The 12960-nt window shown below is 52.9% G+C and overlaps 5 protein-coding genes across 5 annotated transcripts; 3 read left to right on the top strand and 2 right to left on the bottom strand.

The window, feature by feature from the left end:
* Positions 1 to 1811, bottom strand: N7498_008097 (uncharacterized protein; the record flags this gene model as incomplete). Its single annotated transcript, XM_058455159.1, has 2 exons — positions 1 to 176; positions 251 to 1811. The coding sequence occupies 2 exons, from the start codon at positions 1809 to 1811 to the stop codon at positions 1 to 3; spliced, it is 1737 nt and encodes a 578-aa protein (XP_058305147.1).
* Positions 1812 to 3997: 2186 nt separating this feature from the next.
* Positions 3998 to 7822, top strand: N7498_008096 (non-ribosomal peptide synthetase; the record flags this gene model as incomplete). The annotated part of the gene is made up of 1 exon (XM_058455158.1): positions 3998 to 7822. The coding sequence occupies one exon, from the start codon at positions 3998 to 4000 to the stop codon at positions 7820 to 7822; it is 3825 nt and encodes a 1274-aa protein (XP_058305146.1).
* Positions 7823 to 7948: 126 nt separating this feature from the next.
* N7498_008095 (uncharacterized protein) lies at positions 7949 to 9588 on the bottom strand (the record flags this gene model as incomplete). The annotated part of the gene is made up of 3 exons (XM_058455157.1): positions 7949 to 9042; positions 9090 to 9313; positions 9371 to 9588. The coding sequence occupies 3 exons, from the start codon at positions 9586 to 9588 to the stop codon at positions 7949 to 7951; spliced, it is 1536 nt and encodes a 511-aa protein (XP_058305145.1).
* A 438-nt stretch (positions 9589 to 10026) lies between these two features.
* Positions 10027 to 11403, top strand: N7498_008094 (NAD(P)/FAD-dependent oxidoreductase; the record flags this gene model as incomplete). The annotated part of the gene is made up of 1 exon (XM_058455156.1): positions 10027 to 11403. One exon carries the CDS (start codon positions 10027 to 10029, stop codon positions 11401 to 11403), a length of 1377 nt encoding a protein of 458 aa, XP_058305144.1.
* A 278-nt stretch (positions 11404 to 11681) lies between these two features.
* N7498_008093 (threonine aldolase family protein) lies at positions 11682 to 12797 on the top strand (the record flags this gene model as incomplete). The annotated part of the gene is made up of 1 exon (XM_058455155.1): positions 11682 to 12797. The coding sequence occupies one exon, from the start codon at positions 11682 to 11684 to the stop codon at positions 12795 to 12797; it is 1116 nt and encodes a 371-aa protein (XP_058305143.1).
* Between the last annotated feature and the right edge of the window lie 163 nt (positions 12798 to 12960).

Raw genomic sequence — 12960 nt, 5'->3', positions numbered from 1 at the left:
CTATGGCCCTTGGCCAGAATAATCTGTCTGGGCGACATTGTCCGTCCATATTTGACATGCTTCTTCACGGTAATCATCTGTCTCCATATACAGAATGCGATCCTCGTCAGTAGCATCGAAAACAAAATTCGATGCTGATGTTTTATACTCCCTCCACTTTAGTGACGAATTCCCATCTACTCGAGCCATTAGCCTACCAGCCTCTTAGATCACTCTCACAATCAAACCTCAACTGTGTATCTATACATACCTGTCAACTCATTCGGATCCCTTCTCGCAGCAAACGCAATCCATCGTCGATTCATTTCCGCCGACAAAGCCACATGCCCAGAAACATTCTTTACCGGCGGATAAAACCGAATCGGCGTAGTAAACCCCCCCGGCAACCCCATCTCATACGCTAACTCGGCCCCGTGGTTTGCAAAGCCAGGACCCAGACCGTAGAAGTACTGGATCGGGATCCCCGTCGTGGCTGCCTTGAAGTGGAAGCTGTACGTCGGCAGACCAAGTCCTGACCACAGCTGGGCCATATACCGTCGGGGCGCGTTCGAGACGTAGTCGCCCAGCAGGGCCGCGGCGCGGCGGTACTGGGAGCCACAGGGGAGATTGACGGCGTGCATAGCCTCGCACCACGCGAAGTCTGGCGGGAGGGAGTACGGTGGTGCTTCCTCGTCTTCTGGATAGAGATCCAGTAACTGCTCGATGACCGAATGTTGGAGGAGAGGGAAATTGGTCTCCAGTAAGGTCGTAGTCTCATTCGTCCCGTTGGGGAAATATCCCGACGCCGTCACTTTGATAAGACCCTCGTCCGAATTACAGCCCAAAAGGAGAGGCACACGAGCACAGTTCCCATCCAGAATCTCCCAAGCAGGAGGTCTCCGCAGAAAATCACCATCTATCACAGGACCCCATCCCCCATCCGTGCTCCCTTCAATGGGATACAGATTATACAAGGATGTCCCGCGAAGACAGTCAAGCTTATTCTCTGCCATCGTACAATTGGCCCCTTCCACCAGCTTGTCAAATCCAGCCTGCATCTTCTCCGTTTCCGGCAAAGCAGCGCCCGTAGCGAAACCGCTGACTGCAATGGCACCACTGAACAACTCAGTGCCACCATGGCCTCCATAGGCAACTAGCTGCTGTACAACACTGACTCCGCCCGCAGACTCGCCCCAGATTGTCACCCGAGACGGATCACCACCGAATGCAATGATGTTCTCTTGGATCCAAGCCAGGGCCAATCGCTGGTCTTTAAGTCCAAGGTTGGTCACCCCGGCATTTAAAGCCTCGCGTCCTCCTGGAAATCCGAGGAAAGAGAGACGGTAATTGATACTTACGGCGATAAGGGGCTGTTCCTCTTCTACAGATCGTTGCACAATATACGATAGATTCCACATTGGGTCCGCGGAAGAACCCTGATGTAGGCCTCCGCCGTACAACCAGAATAAGACAGGGAGGGGGTTGGCATGATTGTCCACTGTTGCTCTGGATGGTCGGATGATGTTCAAATTCAAACAGTCTTCGCTCTGGGTCAGTCCCAAAAGCTCGTTGGAGCCGAAGCCGTAGCATGTGTTTCCGTATCGAGAAGCGTCAAACGGAGCGTCGTGATCGTAGGTAGTGTTGATAGGCTTAGGGTTGTCTAGTCGCGGGGCTTGGGCGTAAGGAATTCCCAGGAAGAGATCTTGCTGGAAGGAGGGGAGTTGTACGCCGTGGATGGTACCATTGCGCGTAATGGCCGTTGGGCGTGGATGATGAGTGCTGTGAGTCAAGACAGTAGGTGCAAAGATAAATAGCCACGTAAGGCTCCTCATGATTCAAGACAGTCTATTAAGAATGGTTCGAGTTCCAAAATACTCATTATATTTTTGTAGAGATTGTTTCCCTTCATAAGTAATGTCAATTCACTGAAGTATGTAAGGGGTGCCTGCGCAATGTCATTTCTCTGCTATGCAGGTCTCACGGGCAACAATCGTGCACAACATCAACCTAGACCTGGCCCGTGGGGTCAAACCTTGGACCCTCCATCCGCCCCTCCGAGAGTCAGGGTCCAACCTAACACTTTGGTTGGGGGGGGGGGGGGGGGGGTGTTAAATTGCATTTTAGTCAGCACCTTTAGTACGAGCTTAGGGTTTGCATTTGACTCTTGTCGCATTTACATTGGCTTTGCATTGGCGTTGCATTAAAAATCCATCGAGCGTAGCGATCAAGTTGAAATTTTAGCAAGATTTGGTTTACGCCATTCAATTTCATTTCCCCGAGTTTCAAGGTCATCCAGCAGTGGGAGTGGTTGCAGGGATTCAAAGGTAGGGAATTATTTGGGTAGGATACGGTCGGCCGCACCACATCGCAGAATCTCAATACTATCCCATGAGGGTAACTGTAATGAGGCTCATTATAGTTTAGTCGGCCTTTTTTTTTTTTTATTTTTTTTTAGCGTACCTGGTAAGCAAGCAAAGAACGCCAGGAAAATTAATTGAGTTTCCCGAATGAGGGAGGGAAATGCTTCTTTGGGGTTAATAGGAAAAATGTCGGCGTCTGCACGAGGTCTGTCTGTCTTCTGGCTGTTAGATGCGACAGAAAGCCATAAAAGGATGGAAACCGCAAACTGGCCTCACCCTCGGTTCACCTTCTATTAACTCCTCTCTGATCCCTTTCAGGGCCGAGTGTTACGCCATGGCTCCAGAGTGGCAAACTGAACGAGACAAAGATGGCCTTTCCAGCTACGCGATTGGTTTCAGATGACCACGATTTCCACCAAGTCTCACACCTGGACTCGCCAAGAGACGAAACTTGGAACCTGCAAATATGACTTTTCCAGTACCAGTTGACCGTTGACCCGGCAGTAATTGACAAACCGAATTGGAGCTATTAATGTTGCCGATCTTAAACAGGCGTGCCCCACTAGGTCAGATCCGATGGACCGAGTTCGATGAGGGGCATCTCAAGTGAAGGGGAGCTGATATCCTCCGACCTGTTCAGCACCGTGCGATCTCAATTGCACATACATTAGGACATGCATGATCTCACCAAAGCAGAAAATACAAAATACGTTGGGATGGATGGTCGAGGATAAAGCCGTCAGGGACAGGTTGCCCACGTGACAGAAGTATCCAAGTATCAAAAGTATCAAAAGACGTTGGAGAAAAAGAGTCCTAGCATAATGATGACGGCACAGTAAGTTCACGGAAACATGGAAAGGGAAGAAACCGGAAGAACTTCGCCCCCAAGAGACAGGGCTGGAACGTTCGCGGGGTAGAGTGCACCGGGCGCAGTCCAAAAAAAGCCATGTACCTGGCCCTGGTGCACCGCCTCAGGGTCTTCAATATCTAACGGCCTGCGGGACGAGATTTTAGCCACGAGAGGAATAAAATGAACCATTTCAGGAACCGAAACAGCTGTAGAAAGCGTTGGGGGAAGGGACTTCACATGCAAAGGGGCACACAGTGGGGGTGGATCCACACCGGAGAAAGATGGAATTGACCGCTTAGATTCTTTTACTCATGCAGCGGTGGTGCGCCAGGAGTAGTCATAGCGATGACTACCGAATACTTCACGGGAGAACGTGTCCGCCATTCAGGGCCTCCATGCGTAGCGATCGGGAGGGGATCAGATGCGGCACGGCCTCGAATCGATGCATGGCGCCTTGGCGGATGTGGGATTGATTGGCTCCGATAAGGGAGAGGAACTCCATGAGGTTCCAAGGAATCTCTTGCTAGACGGGATGGAGTCTAGCTCGATGTTTCGTCTCCATCCGAGCTTGCTTTTATATGGTTCTCAACAAAATGGTGGGAAATCAAGAAATAGGGCATGTGGCCATTTTCGTGCTCGCTATTTAGCCGATCGCGTCATCTCCAGCTCTTATAGCATCACGCAGATTTCCACTCTCACACTTCCCATTGCGGCCGTACGCCTCGAATTCGTACGGTTCTAGATCTGCTAGTCCGGCTGTTCGAGCCCCGCGTCCGACCTACCTTCCCTCGTTCGGCGGTCCTCGACAATGACCTTTATCGATACCAGGCTGGACCTGCCATCGTTGTTCAAGAAGCAGGTCCAGGCAACGCCCGATGCCGTTGCTTTGGAGGATGAAAAGACCACATACACTTATGCGCAGCTAGACAAGGAAGCTGAGGCCCTTGCCACTCGCCTCCGTCTCCGCGGAGTCGGCCGAGACAGTCTGGTTGGAGTGCTCCTACCTCGCAGCGCACACTATGTGATTGCGTGCCTCGCAGCCCTTCGCGCCGGAGGAGCATTCTTGGTCCTGGAGCTCGCATATCCGCCGGGTTTGTTGGCTGATGTCATTGACGATGCGAAGCCGGCCGTCGTGATCACCCACGGGACCGAGGCCAACAAAGTCACCGCCGAGTGCCCGGTCATCCTCCTCGACGAATCGACCCCCGAAGAAAGCTACGATGCCTCGGAACTGCCCCCACTGCCGGCGGAGGACGATTTGGATAGGTTGGCGTTTGTGTCCTACTCCTCTGGCACAACCGGCAAGCCCAAGGGAATTGCCAACCCCCAGAGAGCCCCGGTGCTTTCATACAACCTTCGATTCGCAGTACAAGATTTGCAGCCCGGGGATCGAGTGGCTTGCAATGTCTTCTTCATTTGGGAGATGCTACGTCCGCTGTTCAGAGGCGCTACGGTCATTTGCGTCCCCGACGAAGTCAGCTACGATCCCGCGGCCCTGGTCGACCTGCTCGAATCAAAAAAGGTCACCGAGACACTCATGACACCCACTCTACTCGCCACTGTCCTCTCACGCTACCCGCACATTGCTACTCGTCTTCCCGATCTGCGAACTCTTTGGCTCAATGGCGAGGTTGTGACCACCGATCTCGCCCGCCGCGGCATCGGGACTATGCCCAATACCCGCTTCCTCAACTGCTACAGTGCCTGCGAGACCCACGAGATTGCGTGTGGTGATATCCGTGATATGCTCCAGACGGAATCCCACTACTGCCCTGTGGGTCTGCCACTGATTCAGACGTACATCCTCAATGATAAGGAAGAGGAAGTGGAAGCGGGTACTGCGGGTGAGTTGTTTGTTGGAGGAGACATGCTGGCTCGGGGATACCTCAACCTCCCGGAAACGACTGCCAAGGCCTTCATTCCTAACAAATTCGATACCAAGCCCGGTGCTCTCATGTACAGGACTGGCGACTTGGCTCGCAAGCTGCCGTCGGGACATATTGAGATTACGGGCCGAGTGGGTGCCATGATCAAGATTCGTGGATATTCAGTTGTTCCAGCCAAGGTGGAGAGTGAGATTTGCGAGCACTTGGCGGTCAACCATTGTGCCGTCACTGCTCATGGTGATGGTCTGGATCGCCAGTTGTGCGCTTACGTCGTGGTCGATGAGGAGCATGCGTCTGATGCACGACCGCTGGTTGAGGTCAACGAGTCCGGACACAGCCCTGCGGCTCGTCGCATTCTCGAGCCTCACCTCGCCCACTATATGATACCCTCTCTGTGGGTTGTCATGAAGGAGTTGCCCACCCACGAGGTCTCTGGCAAGGTCGATCTCAAGAGTCTTACTCCGCCTCGTACCCCCACCCCCAACAGCACTGAGCGCGTGGTGGAAAAGGATCCAATTGGCATCGACGATATCGCGACCATTTGGGCAACTGTCCTGAAGGTTAGCAAGTCCAACTTGAAGCCCGAAGACAATTTCTTCGACCTTGGAGGCCACTCTCTATCGCTTGCAGACCTCGCTGGCCGCCTGTCTCGTCACTTCGGTTTCCGAATCCCCATTCCACGACTGGCAGAGAACGTTACACTCTCCGGTCAATTGAACACTGTGCGTGCGGTTAGAGATGGCCACACCGCTGCGGTGCAGGCAGATCTTCCCGCCGTTTTGGTCGCTGATGCCACCCTTGATGACGAGATCAAGCCTCCTTCGAATTCTACCCTCAAATCTATCGCTTCGGCTGATACCGTGCTGTTGACCGGTGTGACCGGATTCCTAGGCGCTTTCTTGCTCAGTGATTTGCTAGAAAACACTTCGGCGAAGATCATCTGTATGGTCCGTTTCAAGGATCCTGAAGTTGACGACCAGGCTGGAGGCGTGGCTCGTATTCGCCGCAACCTTCTCGACTTTGGCCTTTGGCGCGACTCAATCATGGAGCGTGTCGAGGTCCTCCCCGGCAATCTGTCAAGACCTCATTTCGGTTTGTCGCCCGAAGCATACGACGAGCTTGCCAGCCGCGTCCAAGTCATCGTCCATGCTGCAGCCACTGTCAACCTTGTTTACCCCTACGCGGCGCTGCGCGCTGCCAACGTTGGTGGAACCCGGGAGGTTCTTCGCCTCGCATCCAAGGGCGGTGCGACCGTCCAATACGTGTCCACAAATGGTGTCTTGCCTCCTTCTGGAGAGAAGGGATGGCCCGAGACTGCCATGCTTGACGTTGAGGATGTCCCCACAAAGCTCCTCGATGGCTATGGCCAAACCAAGTGGGTTGCCGAGCAGCTCGTCCTCAAGGCCGGAGAGCGCGGGTTGCCCGTAAAGATCCACCGTTGCGGTACTATCAGTGGCCACAGTCTCACTGGTTCAGCCAATGCGTGGGATCTACTCACTGCCCTGATCGTCGAGTCCATCAGACTTGGTTATGCCCCAGACGTCGAAGGCTGGAGAGCAGAGATGACTCCTGTCGACTTCGTAAGCAAGAGCATCGTTCACCTCGCCACGCAGACTCAGGCCAACCAAACAATGTTCCACCTGGGAGACCCCAACCCGGTTAACATTCGATCTGTCTTTGAGAACCTGGACACGCTTGGATATCCTACCCAGCGACTCCCGTGGGACGAGTGGGTATCTCTCTGGTCCGAGAAGCGCAGCTTGTCCAAGGGTGGAGATGGTTCGTTTACCGTCGACGTTCTCCGCAGTGGCATGCCGACTGTGGAGTTCCTGCGCGGTATTGTGGTTCTGGACAATGCCCTGACTAGACCTTTCCGATCGGCTGTCGAGCGTCCCAAGGTGGACGCCCTGCTCCTCGAGACATACACTCGACACTGGTTTGCTCGTGGATGGCTCTCCCGGGCACCCACTAGCCAACAAGCTCTGGCTCCCAAACCCACCGTCCGAGGCCCTCTCAGTGGAAAGGTCGCTGTCGTGACTGGCGCCTCATCGGGCATTGGTGCAGCCGTCGCGGCTGCTCTCGCCAAGGCAGGCTGTGCCGTTGCCCTGGGTGCTCGTCGCCTAGACGCTTTGGAATCTGTCAAGCGCCAGGTTGACGTCCATGGTGTCAAGTGTGTCGTCCGATCCACCGATGTCACCAGCAAGGCACAGACCGAAGATCTCGTCAAAGCAGCCAGCGACGAGCTCGGTCCCGTGGATATCCTGGTTTCATGCGCTGGCGTGATGTACTTTGAGATGATGAAAAACACCAACTTCGACGAGTGGGAACGTACCGTCGACGTCAACTGCAAGGGTCTCCTGAACGCCCTCGGAACCACCGTACCTGGCATGCTTGAACGCGGCCGGGGTCACGTCGTGGCTATCTCCTCCGACGCCGGACGCAAGGTCTTCCCCGGTCTGGGCGTCTACTCAGCCAGTAAGTTCTTCGTCGAGGCAGCACTCCAGGCACTGCGGCTCGAGACGGCTGGTTCCGGCTTGCGCGTGACTGCCATTCAGCCTGGTAACACGGCGACTCCGTTGTTGAACATGTCCACCGATACCGAGGCTGTCAAGAAGTTCGGAGAGCCGTCCGGTGCAAAGATCCTCGAGCCGTCTGATGTGGCGAACTCGATTGTTCATGCTCTTTGCCAGCCGGAGTATGTCTCTGTGAATGAGATTCTGGTTGAGCCTCGTGATGAGCCTATTTAATCCCCTGTGTTGGGTCTACTTGCCAGTGGACCTACCAGTATAGAATTATTGAATGTTCTGTTTTTATTTTTTTAAATTTATTTATCTTATGTTCTGGATGGATGGTTTCCAGAACGAACAAACGACTCACATTTCGTTCACCGTGGGAGATTGAGTTCTTTTGCGATCACGATTAGACGGCCCTGCATTTCCAGCTTGATCCGATGCACCAGACACACTATCCTTTCTACCTACTTCCTGGCCATCCAATTCTTCTTGGAAAGCCTCACGCTTCGGCAGCAGGTATCGAACGTCAACATAACGTAGAGCACATGTCATGATAATGACAAGAACCAGTAACGCCAGTGCGGATTGCCATCCGTATTTGTAGTACGGTGCTTGCGAAGCAGGCCAGACCAGAACTTGCGACCATGCCGAGATAGCATAGTATCCAGCAACCGATACACCAAGCACGAGCGAACGGGCTTCGGGGTCTTGTGGAATCAGATCGGAAAGCCACGCAAAAATGAGAGGCGCTGTGCCGAGACAGACGAACGAGATGAAGTAAGACGCGTAGGCGGCTGAAAGAGCCACCGACTCAGGGTGCGAAGTCCAAATGCTCATGATAATGCACGGAACGATTCCAATAACCGCCTGGAGCACAATCAGGGTCCAGCGAGTCCGGAGGAAATCGGATAAGAGAGCCCAGATCCACACGAAGACGACATTTATAACTGATCCGCCAATTGGAATGGCATTCACTTCGGATATATTCCATCGCGGGGTGCCATCGGGATTCTTCAGAGATTTTAAGAAAAGAGAAAAGTAGACGTAGCCGTAGGTACCGAGAACCGTGGCAGCATACAACACTGCGATGAAATAGACGACCCAGTCGGAGAAGGTTCTCTTCGCACCGGCCCAGGTCACTCTCTTGGGCTCAGCACGGCCGTTGCGAGCGAGCCGCTCCATCGAAATTTCGCCATGATTTTTCTCGAACCAGAATGCGCGAGGGTTCGGCTTGTTTGGAAGATCAGGGATCATGAAGAAGCCGGCAAATCCCCAGACGACTGTGATGATTGCGTTGATCACGAAAAGCCAGCGCCATCCTGCCAGACCCCCGCTGCCATTCATGGTGCTTGAAATGGATGCCTGCATGAAGCCAGCGAATAGCGTTCCCATCCCTTGGCATGAATGATAGAAGCCCATGCGCTTGGCTAGTTCTGTTGGCGTATACCAGTACACTACGAGAGATTAGTGGCAGTCTCACGACCGGATGTGTTCTACTCACTAAGCAAAGTCATGAAACCCGGCCATGCAGAGCTCTCGCAGAGACCGAGAAACACGCGCAGAACATAGACTTGCTTTGCACTGGTTGTCATGGCCATAAGCCCGGTCATAAGGCCCCAGATTAACTCCAGGCCAGGGAGCCAATAACTCGGGCGGACGTAGGTCATGATAATTTGCGAGGGGATCAGCATGATGCAGTAGGCGACATTGAAGTAGGTTGTAAATCTAGATAACGACTAGGAATCAGAATGTATTACAGTGCACGGAAGTTAGGAGTCTCACAAATTCAGCTCGTCACCGTAAAGATGGAGATCCTCCTGCATGCCCGAGACGTAGGCATTGTTGATATTTTGCTGATCGAGATACTTGATGATTTGGGACAAGCAGCCAAACGTCAGAAAGAAAGTATCAAGACGTCGCACGAGCGCTTTCTCCTCGGGGGACCTCTCAAAGGCGGGCATCAGCTCCCTTCGACGGCGAAATAGGTTGAAAGACCCCATGGCGCGATCATAGGGCCAGCAACGTAAACGGGGAAACCCTGAGGGGAACTACTCATGATAAAGTCTCTTATCTCAGCGATAGTAACACGCGGGGAGGCCCCAAGACCAGTCGCATGCAGATCGAGGGGTACAAATCTGCCGGATAACCTTGCCCGAATGGTTGCATTCCGCGGGAGGGCTGAAGCAATCTCGGAACGACTACGGGGTCTGCAAATGTCACATTGGCCTGGGTCAGCGCCCCCCTTAGCGGAGACTCTTGTTGAATGGCACCATGTGAAGGTCGAAGCGAGGTGAAAACACGAGATATCTGCGTCGTTTTGTACGTAGCTGACCGTTCCCCGCACCGGGCAATTTGCCGAGACCCTCAACTACGGCATCTGCATATATAGGCACCTGACCGGCTGCTTGATCTCGTATGGTGCTCTTTAGCTTGTCACCATGTCGTCCACTCATGTCGGCTGCAGTCGGAGCTTGCCGAACGCAACCCCTGGTCTCAGTTACTGGCAGCGAACGACTCGGGGGTTTCCCTATCTATTCGAACATCACCTTTCCCTCGTTCCTGATGCTTCCAAATATGTCATTATCGGGTCGGGGATTTCCGGTGGTCTTACCGCATTCTCGCTACTGGAGGCAGGCGTGAAACCCGAAGACCTCATCATCATTGAAGCGCGTGAGGCAGCGAGCGGGGCGAGTTCTCGGAACGCGGGCCATGTCCGACCTGACGCCTTTCGAGGGTTCAGTGCATATTCAAAAGTTCACGGTTCAGAACAGGCTCTCAAGATCATTGCGAATGAGCGCCTTGTGCTGCAAAAGGTCGACGAGTTTGTCAAGAAACACAACGTGCAGTGCGACTTCGATTTAACGACGACCTTTGATGTCTGCATGACCGAGGAGTTCGCAGAGTATGAAGCGGAGAGTCTCGAGGCGTATAAACTCGCAGGGGGCGACGTCTCCCATATCAAATTTTATGAAGGAAGACAAGCCCAGGACCGGACAAAGGTTCAAGGGGCGGTCGCAGCATACGAATGGCCTGCTGGCTCCAGCCATCCTGCTAAACTGGCACATTTTCTTTTACAATCCGTGATCGAAAAGGGAGCAAAGCTGTTTACAAACTGCCAAGCCAAAGAGATTAAACGGAACGGTGACAGGTGGGATATCTACACAAGCAAAGGCATTGTCACAGCAGAGAAAATCATCCACTGCACGAACGCCCACGCTGCCCAGCTTCTTCCTCACTTGGAGCCCTATTTCCGACCCAACCGTGCCCAGGCGCACACTCTAGTCCCGACACCATCATTCGCAGCCAATAATGCCCTCCAGAATACCTTCTCCTTGCGCTACAGCCTCCACCATTTCTACTCGTTGATTCAGCGACAAGGAGATGGAACCCTGGTTCTGGGAGTGTCTCGATCAAACCCGACTTTGAGCGCCGAAACGTTGGCAGGCCGCTTCAGCACCGATGACTCGCGATACAGCGAGGAAATAGCGGAAGATGCGTTGCGTAGCTTTGGTCGACTGTTCCCTGACTTTCTTTCTGAGCCTGTTCGTCATGGGGAGGGCCTGCAAGACGCTTGGACTGGCATTATTGCTATGACTACCGACTCTGTGCCCTTTGTTGGAGATCTCGGTGACGGTCAATATATCTGTGCTGGTTTCAACGGTCATGGCATGGCGCGCGTATTTACTTGCGCGCCCGGGGTTGCTAAGCTTGTTCTTGGAGGTAATTGGAGTGAGACTGGTCTGCCTGAGTGCTTTGAGTTCAATCAGGAGAGACTCGCGCGGTTATCTCAGGAGCACCTTCCCTCCATCTGGTAATGCATGGAGTGAAGCATTGATGGGCGAATTGTATATTGTCGTTGTACTCATTATAGAAGCTAGACAGGGCGGAGTATTCGCTAATTTCCTTTTACAACAGTACATAGTTTTTCTCGTTCACTCTGGTGGCAAAAACTAACCACCACTATGTATCTGGATATCAATGCCTGATAAGAACTAAATTTCCGGAGTGGGGTTTGTCCCCGCATTATCCACGAACTTATTAGCACCAGTCACTGCAAATTTCCACCACATCCTCGACATCCCCAACAGCCAGCATGTCGGCCTCCAGTCAATCCAGAGCTGCCAATGAATTCCGCAGTGATACCTTCACGACCCCGACGCCATCCATGTTGGAGGCGATGGCGAATGCCACCTTCGGCGATGACGTGTATCAGGAAGACAAGATGACCACTGAGTTCCAAAATGAGATCGCCCGATTGACTGGAATGGAGGACGCTATTTTCATGCTATCGGGAACCATGGGAAATCAAATCGGCGTTCGTGTTCATCTGTTCCAACCACCGCATTCGGTGCTCTGCGACTATCGGGCCCATATCTACGCCGCAGAGGGGTCGGGTCTGGCCGTTTTGTCTCAAGCTATGGTGACTCCGGTGCATCCTAAAAATGGGCTTTATTTGACCTTGGAAGATGTGGAGAACTGGGTCATTCTTGGGGATGATATACACATCGCGCCTACAAAGGTCATCTCTCTTGAATTGACTATCGGTGGTGTTCTCACGCCAATCGAAGAGATCGAGAAGATTTCAAAGTTTGCGCATGCACATAATATCAAGGTCCACTGCGATGGTGCTCGACTGTGGAATGCTTCTGCGGCTACCGGCATCCCATTGGCAGATTACTGTCAATATTTCGACAGCATCTCCATGTGCGTCTCCAAGGGCCTCGGCGCGCCCGTTGGCGGAGTCCTTGCTAGTACCAAGGCAAACATCAAGCAGGCTAGATGGCTTCGCAAACAACAAGGTGGTGGCATTCGCCAGGCTGGTGTATTGACATCCGCGGCCATGGTTGCGCTAAAGGAAGTGTGGCCAACCATGAAAGAAACGCACGCAAAGACCAAGAAACTCGAGGAAGATTTGAAAGCCATGGGAGTTGTGCCGCAAATCCCAGTCGACACGAATTTCTTCTTCATCGACGCTAAGAAGTCGAACATTGACATGGGGATTCTGCTCGAACAGTGCCAGAAGTTCAACGTGAAGCTGCAGGATGAGCGAATTGCCATGCATCATCAAGTCAGCGATGAAGCGCTTGAGAACCTCAAAGCTGCCATTGCTGAGTCAGTGGCTTTGACCAAGGAATTGCCGCCTGGATACGTTCCCAAGATCAAGCCAGCGGGGTATGGCAGTAGTTCGAAGATGAATGAGTATAATTAGACCATCTATCTTGCGTGTCAAATTAGATACTTAAAAATATATAGAACTGCACCTTGCCGAGGTCTACAAGATGCAACATAGTACGAAAGCATGCGTCAAGGCACTTGCATTCACCAAGCTGACGTTTATGATGTGAGACAGGGAAAAGCAAACACAAACTGGT

This window comes from Penicillium cinerascens (genome assembly GCF_028974065.1).
Source record: "Penicillium cinerascens strain IBT 15544 chromosome Unknown scaffold_4_segment0_segment0, whole genome shotgun sequence".
NCBI lineage: Eukaryota > Fungi > Ascomycota > Eurotiomycetes > Eurotiales > Aspergillaceae > Penicillium > Penicillium cinerascens.
The sequence above is the reverse complement of the archived record's forward strand: the minus strand, read 5'-3'. Positions and strand labels throughout refer to the sequence as shown.